This window comes from Boleophthalmus pectinirostris, unplaced genomic scaffold, assembly GCF_026225935.1.
Source record: "Boleophthalmus pectinirostris isolate CB_2022bp ecotype Guang Dong unplaced genomic scaffold, ASM2622593v1 HiC_scaffold_8, whole genome shotgun sequence".
In the NCBI taxonomy this organism is placed as follows: Eukaryota; Metazoa; Chordata; class Actinopteri; order Gobiiformes; family Gobiidae; genus Boleophthalmus; species Boleophthalmus pectinirostris.
In genome coordinates, this window is record NW_026571515.1 from 38,993,814 (window position 1) to 39,009,101 (window position 15,288).

A 15,288-nucleotide genomic window follows, 5' to 3' on the forward strand; every position below is an offset into this window, starting at 1 on the left:
GAGAGAGAGATGGAGAGAGACGAGATGGAGAGAAAGATGGAGAGATAAGAGAGGGGCAAAAGGATGGAAAGAGAGAGAGATGGATGGAAAGAGGAAGAGACATGAAGAGAAAGATGGAGACAGAGAGAGAAATGGAGAGAGGGAAAGAGAAGGGAGAGAGAGAGAAAGAGAGAGAGAGAGGAGGAGATGAGAGAGAGGGGGAGAAGGGGGAGAAAGAGAGAGATGGAGATGGAGAGGGAGATGAGATGGAGAGAGAGCGGCAGAAAAGGAGAAGAAAGAGAGAGATGGATGGAAAGAGGAAGAAAGATGGAAAGAAAGAAGAGGAAGAGGGAGAGATGGGGGAAGAGAAGGACAGAGAGATGGACAGAGAGAGATGAGAGAGAGGCAGAAAAGGAGGAGAAAGAGAGAGATGGAGAGAAAGAGGGAGAGAGGGCAAGAGGGAGACAGAGGGAGAGAAATGAAGAGAGGGAAAGAGAACATAGAGAGAGATGGAGAGAGAGAGAGAGGGAGAGATGAGAGAGAGGGGGAAAACTAGGAGAAAGAGAGTGAGATGGAGAGAAAGAGGGAGAGAGACAGGGGGATGAGAGAGAGAGGGAGACATGAGAGAGAAAGAGGCGGTAAAGAAGGAGCAAGAGAGAGAGAGATGGATGATGGATGGAAAGAGGGAAAGAGAGATGGAAAGAGAGAGGGAGACATGAGAGAGGGGGAAAGGAGGAGAAAGAGAGAGATGGATGAAGAGAGAGAGAGATGGAAACAGATAGAAATGGAGAGAGGGAAGGAGAAGATAGAGAGAGATGGAGAGAGAGATGGAGAAAGAGAGATGAGAGAGAGACAGAGAGAGATGGAGAGAGAGAGAGATGGAGAGAGAGATGGATGAAAAGAGAGAGAGAGAGAGAGAAATGGAGAGAGGGAAGGAGAAGATAGAGAGAGAGAGATGGAAAAAGGAGAGGGAGAGAATACATTAATATAGAAAGCCAAATAAAGCGACAAGATAAAAAAAGAGTAGACAGGAGTCAGAAGGGACAGAGAGACAAGCCCGTCAAAAGTAATCAGAGGTCGTGAACCCAGGGGCATTGTGGGTAAGAGCGGTTGGTTTAAGAGAATGCGTCACACTGAGGAGACATGAGGAGAGAGGAGGAGGTGAAAGAGAGGGAGGAGGAGGTGAAAGAGAGGGAGGAGGGGGGGGTGAGGCTACAGAGTCACGCAGGGGACACTTTTCACTGCTGTCCAAATATTTAAATCTTTGTCATGTAAAAAGATGTCAGGTTTAAACATTGAAGAAGAGCTGAACTTCCAGAGAGGTCAAGAGGAAGGAGAACGGATACTGTCCCGCACCTTTTTCACTCTGTTTTTACACCGCAGGATTTTATTCTACGACAGAATCATTGTGACCATTTCAAAATTTAAATATATGTCAAATATTCTAATAATTATCTGGACACATTCTTAAAACACACACCAAAAGACTGTAACAAAGACAGAGGGGTTATAAGAAATGCAGTGTATCTGGGTCTGGTCAAGTGGTAACGGAGGGAAACAGGGGCAGATTTTTGACATTCAAATGTCTCTTATTCAGACACTAGAGGGACTATTGAAATAAGTAAAGTATCAGAATGTAGGAAAGAGTTACACTCCAACAGGGTCAAGTTAAACCTGTGATATTCTTTCAAGTTGTTGACAAAAAATTAAAAAACTCATGTTGGTAACGGAGGGAATGAAATATGCAGCACTTTTTGGGCAATAAATCCAAACAGTGATAACTCTTGGTTCTCACTTCCATATCCTTAACAAACTGGTTTGAATATTTGCTTCATATAGTTTTCTACCATATGGTACAAGATTAGGTTGAAAAACCTCTTACTTTTTGAGTCATGAGATTTTTTTTATTAGGAAAGGTCATGGTAACGAAGGGAAAAGTAACGGAGGGAAAATTGTTCAAGCAGGATTTTACATAATTTGTCAGTTTTTTTCTTCTGAATACTTTAATATTACTTCAAAATGAAAGGAAACTATTTCTATAAAATATGTCAGTCCTTCCAAGCAAATTTGTATCATTTTAAATACTTTTTTTTTTTTTAAATCCTGTACCTTCATCAACAGTTCAAAGATGGAATAACACAAGATATGATGAAATACATCCATTTATTGACATGATTTGCAGGTCTTTGAAATTTGGGAAATAATTTTAGTTCCATGTTTCATACATGGTCTGTTTAAAACATATGGAACTTTAGAACCAAAAATGGTACAGAAAAAAGGTCAACAGTTTCATAAACTAGAGTACATATGTATCTGTTCAATACATTTTTATATCAGATGCATTAACTTGAATTTTTGGCCTTGCTGTTTACTTCTGCTTGACCAGGCCCATCTGTGTTGCATTTACTTCGTTACTGAATTTTAATGTTCAAAAATACCCTGAAAAAAGAATAAATAAATAAACTGTCTATGGGTCTATGTCTCCAAAGTAGCTCAAGTAAATTTGATGAATAAAATGCTTATTATTGTAAATGTCTAATAATAATGCATAATTTTGATGCCTAACTTTGTGCACTAATAAACGGACAATGGTTTCTGTTTCAAATTCATCTATCTGCACTCCATCTAAGGCTTACTGTGGCTCTTCTATTAACTATTTTTTTTTGCAACCACTAAAATGAGTATCTCTCTGGTATTTTTGTTTTGTAAAAGTAGCTTGTCGGAGGAAAAAAGTTGGAGACTCGTGGTGTCACATCTCCCACCAAACTTCCCACCAAAAAGTTACATACCTCGTACCTTTGAAAATATATTTTAAAAATCTGAATGTACGACAGAATTAATTTACAGGGTTCCCACTCTATTTCAGTGACAAATTTTCAAAACTTTTCCATGACTTTTTCATGATCTAAAGTGAATTTTTCATGACTTTACAGCACCTACATGTGTAGAATTGATCAGACTTTTAGGGTTAAACATGAAATGTTAACTCTTTCCACTCACCTTATGGTTTGAGATTATAGATTTTTAAATATTTAAAATCCTGTCAGTGCATTTATTGTCATCTCTTTTAAACAAAACGTGCATCCATGTGGAAATAATCATAACAGCCTAATGAGAACTTAACAGAACGCTGGAGTTGTGTGAAAGAGATACTAAAATTCCATGACTTTTCCAAAACTTTCAATTTACAGAATTGCATGACTTTTTTAGACCTGGAAAATTACATTTTCAATTTCTATGAGTTCCATGACCAAGGGAACCCTGAACCTACTACTCCATAACATTTTAAACAGCTTTGTACATATTTGTTCTCTGCACAGTGTATGTTAGTCTAATCTGTATTTTATATTCAAACCCTCAAAGTTGCCACTCTTTGCTTTGTCGAAAAATATTTTGTGACGTTATCCTTTCAATCCTTTCTTTGTTAGATAATTCCTTATATATTGCTTCATATATTTGATGCCTTTTGTATGTCTCTAAAATGTAGAAAGCAGTGACTAAAAACAAGTAAAAAACACTGAATGAGCTGCTGTGTCTAAACTTTTGACAGTGTGGGATGGTCTGACCTGCAGCACGTAGTCCAGGGCGAGGTGTCTGTAGTACTTGCGGCTGAGGCAGAGGGCGCTGGTGGCCTCCTCCACCTCGTGAGGTTTGGTCCTGGGAGCCTGGGCGTTCTTCACCTGAGCGATCTCCATGTCCTCCCTCACTCGGTCAAAATGCTTCTTTGTCTCTTTGAACTTACGCACATCACTGCAAAACAGAAAAAGACCGGTTAAGGCCGTGGTCTACAAAAGATGCAAGCCTGCTCAGAGTAAGGACGTCTTTCAGTGTAATAAGTGTAATCATGAAAAACAATACTTTTATTTTGGCTAAAAAGTTACAGACTGTGTCTTTAACTCTTCCAGACCGAAGGGCAATTTTAGGACATTTGTCTTCACCTGGATTGTTTTCTTAATTTAGCATTTAAAACTCCCCCTTTTACCCTAATGAAGTGTTAAACATCCTTTTTTTCAGTACAACGTGTTATTTCACAATCTGCTGCTGTAGTCATGTCATATGGCTTTAATAAAAAATACAGGACCAGAAATACAAATGAAAAAAAAAAAAGAAATACAAATGAAAAAAAAAAAAAAAAAAGCGGAAAATAAAATTCACACTCTTTCACACAAAACACACAACAAACATGTATAAACAAATTTTTGGACATAAAAAATGCTTAATTTACATACATTTGCCTTAGTTACAAAAGTGCAAAATATCAAGTCTGTAAGTAAACTAAAAAATATCCTTATTGCCTCAAAACATAAACACACACTTCCTGCATTTCCATGGGGTTTATTACATTTGGATTTGTACATTTTGTCTGAAATAAACCTTTCAAATAAAAATAGCAAGGGTTACGCAATTACGCTGACCAAGAGTTGCCATTTATTTGACAAATAACTGCACTTAGAGCGACTTTTTCAATGGTTACGAACACAGACGCTCAGAGCAGTCGACCATCTTGACTCACTACACTCTTTGGCAAAGTTTGGGCCAATCAAATTTGGATGGAAAGCTGCAACTGTCAGCTTTTCAATGAAACAAAAGTAAGTTTCTGTCTTTTATGGTTGGAAAGTTCTGCACGGTTTCAAACATATTCCCAGGTATCATATACGATATTCGTCGGTCTGGAAGGGTCAACAAAATTTGTCCTTCTGGAAATATCTAAAAACGAGTTATAAGCACTGGTTTGCACAGAAATTCAGGCGTTTTCAGAATATTTCTACTCTTATAATACAACCAAAAACAATCATTTCTGTATGACTGAAATTGATACATTTTTACTAATTATTTCCTATAAAAATAATACTATGTGAAAGTGTTGTTTGTTCTTCAAAATCTGTAATAACTTGAGTAAACATGCTTCACTCTCTTCCATAGATTCTTATGCAGCAGGAGTCGACTGAGGTTTTCCACAGCTACTTAGATCTGTTCCAAAAGGACTGTTCTTTCTTGAATATTTCACAGCTCCAAACAGGTCTGGGAGGTAAAATCTGTGTTATGTTTCCTTCCACCTGCTCTAAATATTTAACCTGTGTTGATTTTTTGCGGCAAACCTCACTCAAATACTCAAATATTCAAATACTCACTCTTTTATGAAGTTGTGTAGCTGCTGTTTGATGGAGCGCTGGGCCTGGTCAAACAGAATCTGAAAAGACACAAAAAGAAAAGATGACATTCAAATCTCCAGTTATGAGTGTTTCATTTGGATTGGACAAAAAAGTGTAAAAGACGCTGTAGTTGACAATGTGAAAAACAAAACTAGTTCGTCTGAAATGGTTTGCAGAGAATTCAAGAGTTTTAATTAAGATTTGCAATGTCCCAGTGGAGAGAGAGAGACGACTAAAAAGGACAGAGACAGACACAGAGAGAGAGAGAGAAATGGAGAGAGGGAAAGAGAAGGTAGCAGGAGAGATGGAGAGAGATTGAGCGAGAGAGAGATATGAGAGAGATGGAGACAGAGAGAGAGAGAAATGGAGATGGAAAGAGAAGATAGAGAGAGAGAAAGAGACAGAGAAAGATAGAGACAGAGACAGAGAGAAAGAGAAATGGAGGAGAGAAAGAGAAGCTAGTGAGATGGAGAGAGACACAAAGAGAAAGAAAGAGATGAGAGAGAGATGAAGACAGAGAGAGGGAGAAATGGAGAGATGGAAAGAGAATATATATAGAGAGAGAGATGGAGATTTAATTTTTAACAGACTGGATTCACGTTCACACCTCGTGCTATTTACATAAAAAGTATTGACATTACATACACATACTATTTACACTACAATATTTACAATATTTACACTATTTACAGAGATGCCCCTCCTTCACAGAGGCTTTGTATCGAGGTATGTATCGTATCAACGTCTACGTATCGAGGTATGTATCGTATCGTGGCCTACGTATCGAGAAATGTACTGTATTGTGACGTAAGTATCAAGGTATGTATTGTATCATGGCCTAAGTATCGAGGTATGTATCGTATCATGGTTTTGTATCGAGGTATGTATAGTATCGTGGCTTTTGTGTCACTGTCCCTGCCTCTGTCTCTACGTCTGTCTCTACGTCTGTCTCTACGTCTGTCTCTACGTCTGTCTCTGTCTCCACGTCTGTCTCTACGTCTCTACGTCTGTCTCTGTCTTTGTCCCCGTCTCCGTTTCTGTGTCTGTCCCTGTGTCTGTCTCTGTGTCTGTCTCTGTGTCTGTCCCTGTGTCTCTGTCTGTCTGTCTGTCTGTCTCTGTCTGTCTCTGTCTCTGTGTCTGTCCCTGTGTCTGTCTGTGTCTCTGTGTCTGTCTGTCTGTGTCTGTCCCTGTGTCTGTCTCTGTGTCTGTCCTCTGTGTGTCTGTCTCTGTGTCTGTCTCTGTGTCTGTCTGTCTGTGTCTGTCTCTGTGTCTGTCTGTGTCTGTCTCTGTGTCTGTCCCTGTCTGTCTGTCTCTCTGTCTGTCTCTGTCTGTCTGTCTCTGTGTCTGTCTCTGTGTCTGTCTCTGTGTCTGTGTCCCTGTGTCTGTCTGTCTCTGTCTGTCTCTGTGTCTGTCCCTGTGTCTGTCTGTGTCTGTCTCTGTGTCTGTCTGTGTCTGTCTCTGTGTCTGTCCCTGTGTGTCTGTCTCTGTGTCTGTCTCTGTGTCTGTCTGTCTCTGTGTCTGTCTGTGTCTGTCTCTGTGTCTGTCTCTGTGTCTGTCCCGTGTCTGTCCTGTGTCTGTCTGTCTCTGTGTCTGTCTCCTGTGTCTGTCCCTGTGTCTGTCTCTGTGTCTGTCTCTGTGTCTGTCCCTGTGTCTGTCTCTGTGTCTGTCTCTGTGTCTGTCTGTGTCTGTCTCTGTGTCTGTCTCTGTCTGTCTGTGTCTGTCTCCGTGTCTGTCTCTGTGTCTGTCCCGTGTCTGTCTCTGTCTGTCTGTGTCTGTCTCTGTCTGTGTCTGTCCCTGTGTCTGTCTGTGTCCTGTCCCTGTCTGCCTGTATCTGTGTCTGTCTCTGTCCTGTCTTCGTCCCCGCCTCTGTCTTTGTCCCCGTCTCCGTTCTGTTCTGTCTCTGTGTCTGTCTCTGTGTCTGTCTCTGTGTCTGTCTCCGTGTCTGTCTCCGTGTCTGTCCCTGTGTCTGTCCCTGTGTCTGTCTCTGTGTCTGTCTGTGTCTGTCCCTGTGTCTGTCTCTGTGTCTGTCTCTGTGTCTGTCTCTGTGTCTGTCCCTGTGTCTGCCTGTATCTGTGTCTGTCTCTGTCCCTGTCTTCGTCCCCGCCTCTGTCTTTGTCCCCGTCTCCGTTTCTGTCTCTGTCTTTGCCTCTGTCTCTGCCCCTGTCCCTGTGTCCGTCTCTGTGTTTGTCTCTGTGTCTGTCCCCGTGTCTGTCTCTTCATCTGTCTCTTCATCTGTCTCTGTGTCTGTCTCTGTGTCTGTCTGTGTCTCCGTCCCCGTCTTTGTCTCTTTCATCTGTCTCTTACACTGAGCGCCCTTCAGCTTTCAGAGCACATCTCCTCACTGCTGCTGCTGCTGCTGCTGCTAAATAGGTCAATGGAGCGAGGGAGGAGGAGAAGATGGAAAGAGGAGAGAGGAGGGGGAGGAGAGAGAAGAGGAAGACCGGGAGAGAAGGAGAAGAGAAAGAGAGGACAGACAAAAAGAGAGAGAGAGAGCGAGACAGGGGATTAGAAAATTAGTAGAGGGAGCAAAAGAGTGAAAAAGAGAGAGAGACTGACAGAGGCGGAGAAGGAGTGGAGTGGTGTTGATGGAAGAGGAAAGAGAGAGTGAAAGTAAAGGAGAAAGGGAAGAGAGGGGGTTTACTGGGATAGAAGGAGGGAAGGAGAAGAGGAGGAACAGAGAGGATGAGAGAGATGGAGAAGATGGGGAGGATGACAGAGGGAAGTGTTGGAGGAGAGAGATGAGAGCGAAGGAGTGGAGTGGCGTTGGAAGAGGGAAAAGAGAGAGAGCGAAAGGAAGACGAGGAATGAGGGAAGAGAGGAGGTTTAGAGAGATAGAAGGAGAGAAAGAGGAGGAATAGAGGGGTTGAGAGAGAGGTAGAGAAGATAGGGGAGATGAGAGAGAGAAGAGAGGAGAGAGATAGATGAGGGAGTGGAGGGAAAGACGAGAGAGAAGGAATGGAGTGGCGTTGGAAGAAGGAAGAGAGAGACAGAGAAAGCAAGAAAAGGAGAGAGGGAGGAGACGGGGTTCGAGAGATAGAAGGAGGGAAAGAGAAGAGGAGGAAAGGGAGGACAAAGAGGCTGAAAGAGACAGAGGAGATGGGGAAAAGGAAGAGCCGGAGGAGAGAGAGAAGAGAGGAGGAGTGGAGCGGCGTTAGAAGAGGTAAGAGAGAGAGAGAGAGAAAAGGAAGAAAAGGAGCGATGGAGGAGAGGGGGGTTAGAGAGACAGAAGGAGGGAGGAAAGGAAGGACAGAGAGGTTGAGAGAGATAGATGAGTTGGTGGAGAGAGAGAAGAGAGAAGAGAGATAGATGAGGGTGTGGAGAGAAAGAAGAGAGAAAAGGAGTATAGTGGCGTTGGAAGAGGGGAGAGAGAGAGAGAAAGGATGAAAAGAAGGAGAAGGAAGGAAAGAGAAGAAGAGAAAAGGGAGGACAGAGAGGTTGACAGATGAGAGAGGGAAGAGAGAGATAGATGAGGGAGTGGAGAGAAAGAGGAGAGAGAAGGAGTGGAGTGGCGTTAGAAGAGGTAAGAGAAAGAGAGAGAGAGAGAAAGCAGAGAGGGAGGAGAGGGGGAAGAAGGAAAGATACAGTAGAAGAGGAGAAAAGGGAGGACAGAGAGGTTGAGAGCGATAGGGGAAATGGGGGAGGTGAGAGAAGGAAGAGCCGGAGGAGAGAGAAGAGAGAGAGAAAGGAAGAAAAAGAGCGAGGGAGGAGAGGTGGGTGAGAGAGATAGAAGGAGGGAAAAAGAAGAGGAGGAACATAGAGATTGAGAGAGGTAGAGGAGATGGGGAAGGTGAGAGAGGGAAGAGCCACAGGAGAGAGGGGAGAGAGAAGGAGAGGAGTGGCGTTGGAAGAGGGAGCAAAAGGAAGAAAAGGAGAGAGGGAGGAGAGAGAAGGAGTGGAGAGGAGAAAAGGGAAACAGGGAGATGGGAGGATGGAGAGAAAGAGGAGAGAGGAGTGAAGAGAATTAGACAGGAAGAAGGAGACGAGGAGGAGAAAAACATAGACGAAGAGAAAAAGAGACCGGGACGAAGTGAAGGATGAGAGGAGCGAGAAGAGAGGTGTGGAGGATTTTGGGTTTGGTACAAAATGACAGCACAGACTCTGTAGAAGCGTAATACAAGCCCGAGCGTAAATGTCAAATCTAAAAGTAGAGTTTAATACGTCACAGGTCTCTGAAAATCACCCACAGAAATGAAATGAATGAGTCTGGGAATAGTGAGAAAAAACGAATAGAAATAGTCACAATCTGAGTGTTGTGAAAGATGTAATAATTGAACAAAAGTCCTCTGTGGAAGACAATATAAGACCTTCTAATGTTGACCGTGTAGTTCAGAGCTGTATAAACATGTCCTGAAATATATGGGATTCTTCATTGATACTTTGCAATGACATTACCCATATGGAAAAGGTAGAGACAAATATACACCATCTGAACATGTTAAAAGATTTGTATATGACAGTGAAAACACTTACAAGATCTTTGGTAAATATGTGCAGCATGAAACATATAAAACTTTGTAACCTGCAAGAGCTGAATGTGACACTAATCCCACACACAATGTCCTCACAAGTGTTGGACAAAGGTCATTTTTACCACAGAATCAGAGAAAAACAAGTGAAATGATGATTGTTTCCTTAAACTCGATTGCTGTGTTGTGTGTGTATGAGAGTGAGAAAGAAAATGATCACAGTGTGTGTGTGTGTGTGTGTGTGTGTGTGTGTGCGTGTGTGTGTGTGTGTGCATGTGTGTGTGTGTCTATGTGTGTGTGTGTGTGTGTGTGTGTGTGTGTGTGTGTGTGTGTGTGTTGGTCAGTATGGGGGTAAACACAGTAATGCAAATATTGCATTACAACCTTAAAAAACATCTTCCACTGATCTCACAGTGAATATACATGCTACAAAAATATTTTTACTCTGCAAAATCCTAATTATTACAAAGGTTCTATACTGACTTGTAATATTCCAAAAAGAAGCTACACACTTATGTTTTTTCACATGCCTCAACTGACAAGAGGACATATCAGTTACAAATACCAAAGTACTTGTAACTGTCCTCAACATCTGCTGTTGTTCCCTCTGGAATCAGCAGCAGGTTTGCTCAATTGGTAAATCACTGGACTTCCACATGGGAGACCTGGCTTCAAATCCCCCTTCAGACTCTGTTTGTTACCTCCACCAAGGAGGTTATGTTTTTGCCGGCGTTTGTCTGTTTGTCTGTTTGTCTGTTTGTCTGTTTGTTTGTTTGTTTGTTTGTTTGTTTGTCTGTTAGCAACATAACTCAAAAAGTTATGGACCGATTTTGATGAAATTTTCAGGATTTGTTGGAAATGTGAAAAGGAAGAACTGATTTCATTTTGGGGGTGATCCAGAAGAAATCCTGGATTGTGGATCACTTTGAAATTTTAGTTAACATTGAGGTAAATGGGGCCAAAAATTGTGTTTCTCAATATCTTGGGTTAATTATTGACCAAACCCCATGAAATCTGACTCAGGGATGGACAATGGGATCCTCTTTCATATTCCAAAGGCTGATCCGGAACTGATCCAGAAGACTGATTTTATCGCAATTTAGATAAAAAATGGGGGTAGTCCTTGGCGGAGGTCTGCGCTCTCTGAGTGCTTTTCTAGTTTATTCTGTAACATATAATTAAAGAATACAAACATTACATGGAACATACAAAGAAAATGTAGTTCACCATGCAGAATACCTGCAAATGTCATGCAAAATGTTCACTTTATCTTTACTAGTTTTTCATAATATAGTTGCATGAGAAAAATGCAAAAGGAGTCACTTTCAGGAGTAAACCACACATGACACATATTAACCTTATATAAAGATTTACTACAAAGACAGTGGTCAATTCTTTTTTTTTTTTTTTTCAGTTTTTTTCCATATGGGTACACTGGGGGTGTTCTACATGCATGTGTATGGTGGAACGCTCAACTGTTTTCAGCATAGACTGTATAAAGAAGTGGACTAAGTGACTGTGACGTCACCCACAGTGTTCAGCTCCACTCAAATGAAGCTCGCGATGCTAAAGGTTAAAGGAGTGACTTTGGAGTCAGGCTCTATACACTGTCAAATCTGATACGTAGATCTTACTTGAAAAAATCCAGGAAACCGATTGCCCTGAATTGAGCAAGTAAATGTTACTTATCTACACAAGTTTGAGTAAAAACAGATTCTATTCTACAATAATGCCATTTAGATCTACAACAGGTACAAGGATTTGAATATTTATTACCGTAGTCTTTGAAAAAAACGTAGCAAAACTTTTGTTCAGGTGTGAGTAAGAGCTACACAGTTTTGAGTAAAATGGGTGTTTTTCATTTTAACTTTGCACAAACTTAGTGGACTTAGTAGACTCACAGCCATAATTTAGCCTTTGGTTTTCACTGAACCGTAGCAAATCAGTTTTAAATGTATCGTATCGAATCATACTGAATCGAAAGTGCACTGGAAGGAAAAACGTATCTTATCGTGGCATATGTATCGAGATATGTATTGTATGGACAACTTCTTAATGATACCCAAATGCCAAAAACTTTGAACAGAATCCTACTTTTAAAACCTAAACCACAAAGCTTGTCAGTAAAATAACTTCCGATACTAACGAATAGACTCGATACTCGACATCAGCCTCCAAAATCAAGAAGACAATACCTGCACAAATGAGTATCTAGTTTCGATACTTGCTTTCGTAGCGATTAATGCCTGATTTTCGATTCTACTTTTGAAACCGTAGCGTAGTGTTTTGCCCGTTTCCTGCCCACTTCTGCTGAATTCCCTATTTGTTTTCTATGGGGCGTTGAACCTGCATTTACGGGCCTATAAAGTTAATGGGACTTAAACATGTGCTTAGTGTGAAAGTGGAGCCACACAGAGCGCTCTTGTGTTTACTGCCCTGAGTCTGTACCATCCACCAACAAAGACAGACCAGTGCGTTCAAATGCTTCACAGCCAATTAAAGGAAATCTATGAGGGACTTCTTGTGCTGAACGTAGCTCCAGGCTCAGCTGATAGAGAAGCCATTATGGGACAAACAGTGTCAGAACGAGCGTGTTACCAATGTGCAGAGGTTTTGAATGTCATAAAGGAATCAATGGTGGGACTAAGAGACTATAGAGTGTTTAGAAGAGTTGCATAAACAGCCTGGTACCAATATAATCTTCTATACCATTACCAAGACTCTGTACATGATTTTCTACAGAGCTACTGTAATTTCCAGACTATTGAGCGCAACTGAATATAAGCTGCAACAACTACATATCAAAATTATATATATATATATATATATATATATATATATATATATATATATATATATATATATATATATATATATATATTTTTTTTTTTTTTTTTTTTTTTTTTTCATGTGTCCATGTCTTCAAGAACGTTTTCAAGTTTGGGCCATCTGCTTTTATTGCCTCTGAAAGCATTTGTTGTCTTTTTACATTGAGTTAGTTCATCACACTGCCGTTGCCAACGTCGCACCATCGACTCACTGCAGCAGTTGAAGTTTCCTTCTTCAACAGCCAGATCAAGTGCCTTTAGCTTAAAATCTGCATCATATGCATTTATTCATTGCATTGCATGCATTTATATTTTGGGTGCATGAAGCACAAAATAACTATTCAAAACACAATCAAAATAACATCTTCCTCAGCATATCATCTGTTCCACCTGTCTGTCTCACTCTTGCACCACCCTGGAGGCCTTAGCCCATAAAAATCTATAGTGGGATTATCAGACTCCGCATTCCGAGTATCCTAGCTACTACTCCGAGCTTCTGACAGCTGCAGAGGAAACACATTTCGACGGCTTGTATCCACGATCTTGTCCTTTCGGCCGTTACCCAAAGCTCATGACCATAGGTGAGGAAGGAACACAGACTGACCAGTAGATCAAGAGCTTTGCCTTTCGGCTCAGCTCCCTCTTCACCACAACGGTCTGATACAGCGACCTCATCACTGCCGACGCTGCACTGATCCGCCTGTCAACAACACGCTCCATCCTCCCCTCGCTCGTGAACAAGACCCCGAGATGACATTTATTTCTTTAAAACAAAAATAAAATAAGACAAAAACTGATCCAAATGTGCTGCGTAGTTGTCATTTATCTCTCAACAGAACAGTTTTGTGTAAATAAATGTTCAAACATTCCTGGAATTTCCAGGCCGATTATGATCAGTAAATAGACTTATTACATCAATATGTCCAATCAGGATATCAGCAGAACCAATATTTGGAAGCTGATTTGTGCTAAATTCCAGGGCTGAAATGATCCAAATGATTCTGATGACACAGTATTACCACATGACATCACAAGGTGGAACAGAGTGAGAAAAGAACTCAACCTCAATGTGCAGGGTTTGTGTGTTAAATGTGTGAATGTAACAAAACACAACTCCAGATATGTTTTTGATGAGGAAACAACATTAAAAGGGCCCTTTGAACAGAATTTTGGTGCTTTGGTAATTGAGTAAGTTTTTAAGTTACGTAACTGTACTTTCACTTGCATTTACATTTTCTGTTCTTTATCCAACTCTACCCATTTTTTTTTTTTACTTTTAAAAAATTGCCTCTAGTTCAAATGTCTAGTTTCAGTACAGGTTTCAGTCAGTATGTGGGTATGGATTTTTATTTGCTAACCCTATAGTGAGAAGTGAAGTGTCCGGTGTGAGCAGGAGAACCATAAACACTGGGGTGTGACCTACGACTGCGGCTCAGACCACCAAACGCCTCCGTCATGTTGTTTTTGTGTTTGGGAGAGAGCGCTGTGTAAAAATGAAAAACCCGCTGACACATTTCCTCAGTGTGGGATGACGGGAGCAGAGCGGAGCATTCTTTAGCTGCTTTGTGGCACCCTGGCACTGGGCTTCGGTCAGAGGTGGGAGACTGGCTGTAAAAACACTCAAGGAAGAGTAACTATACTTCAAAATACTATTACACAAGTAGATGTATAACAAAAAACGAAATTGTTTCTGAAGGAGATGTGCAAGAAACAACTGTGTAAATGATTTCATACTGTCAACATAAAGCTATAAGGCTTTCTCACAGTGATAAGACAAACCGAAATTTCAAAATACTATTACTCAAGTAGAAGTACAAAGAAAAACTAAATCATATCTGAAAGAGAGGTGCAAGAAACACAAATGTTTAAATAATATAATACTTTCAACATAAAGTTTTTGTCTCTTGTAGACTTACTCACAGTGAGAAGAGGAACCAAAACTTTTATGGCACTAGGCTTTGGTTCAGAAATGGAGGACTGGCCAAAAATATACTCAATTAAGAGTACTATTACAATTGTAATTATAGAGTAACTGTCTGGTGTAACATCTGATTTATAATTTGGACTTGATTTAAGTGTAAGGATAAAACATTAAATTAAATAGTTGTCTGGGATCCAGAATACACACTTCAATAGTTTTGGAAGATGTGAGTCTGGTCACCAGGGAATTTCCCTGAGTTCAGATGAGTGTGATTGACAGGTGGATTAGCCAATCAGGGATATGCATGGTCTGTATCAAAACAAATATGGTTGCTTACGAGGAAAAAAGAAAGAAAAAAATACAGTATATATTACAGGGGACTAAATACATTTCTGTGGATTTCTGCTCTGTTAATCTGATCCAAAAATATAAATTTTGAGACCAATAAACCATTGTTTCTCAAAAACTGGGTCGCAACCCAGGTGGTTTGCAAAGACTAAGGTTTGTGACTTTTAGTGCACTATGTAACTTTTTGGTTGGGTCTGTCACCTGCTTGTGTCTATAAATATGTCACAGCTGTGCTTGGAATGTCCCACAGTATGACATTAAACAGCTCTATCTTACATTTATTCAATCACTAGTGGTTTTATAGCTCAAAAATACATCCATTCTGACTGAGCAGGTTCGCCTCTCTACAGATACTGTATGAGCTGTAACTTGTTAACTTGGTTTGGTCTCCATGAAGACAGAAATATTAAATATACTGTGAAACACTCCAGACAAAACAATAACATCACCATGGAGAAAAACATATGACCAATCCTCCACCCGAAAAGTTACAATGCACCTCTACGATAAACTCCACAGTGCCCATTTTCATCACACTCATTTAGGCTGCGACTGAACGGCTTAACAAACTCAAGAATCACATGCATTTCAAA

The 15,288-nt window shown here is 40.7% G+C and overlaps 1 protein-coding gene across 1 annotated transcript in view; it reads right to left on the bottom strand.

The window, feature by feature from the left end:
- Positions 1-15,288, bottom strand: part of acap3a (ArfGAP with coiled-coil, ankyrin repeat and PH domains 3a) — a 177,660-nt gene that overhangs the window by 56,327 nt on the left and 106,045 nt on the right. The window contains 2 exon segments of the mRNA XM_020922243.2: positions 3,546-3,729; positions 5,112-5,170. Coding sequence (XP_020777902.2) covers positions 3,546-3,729; positions 5,112-5,170 — 243 coding nt within the window.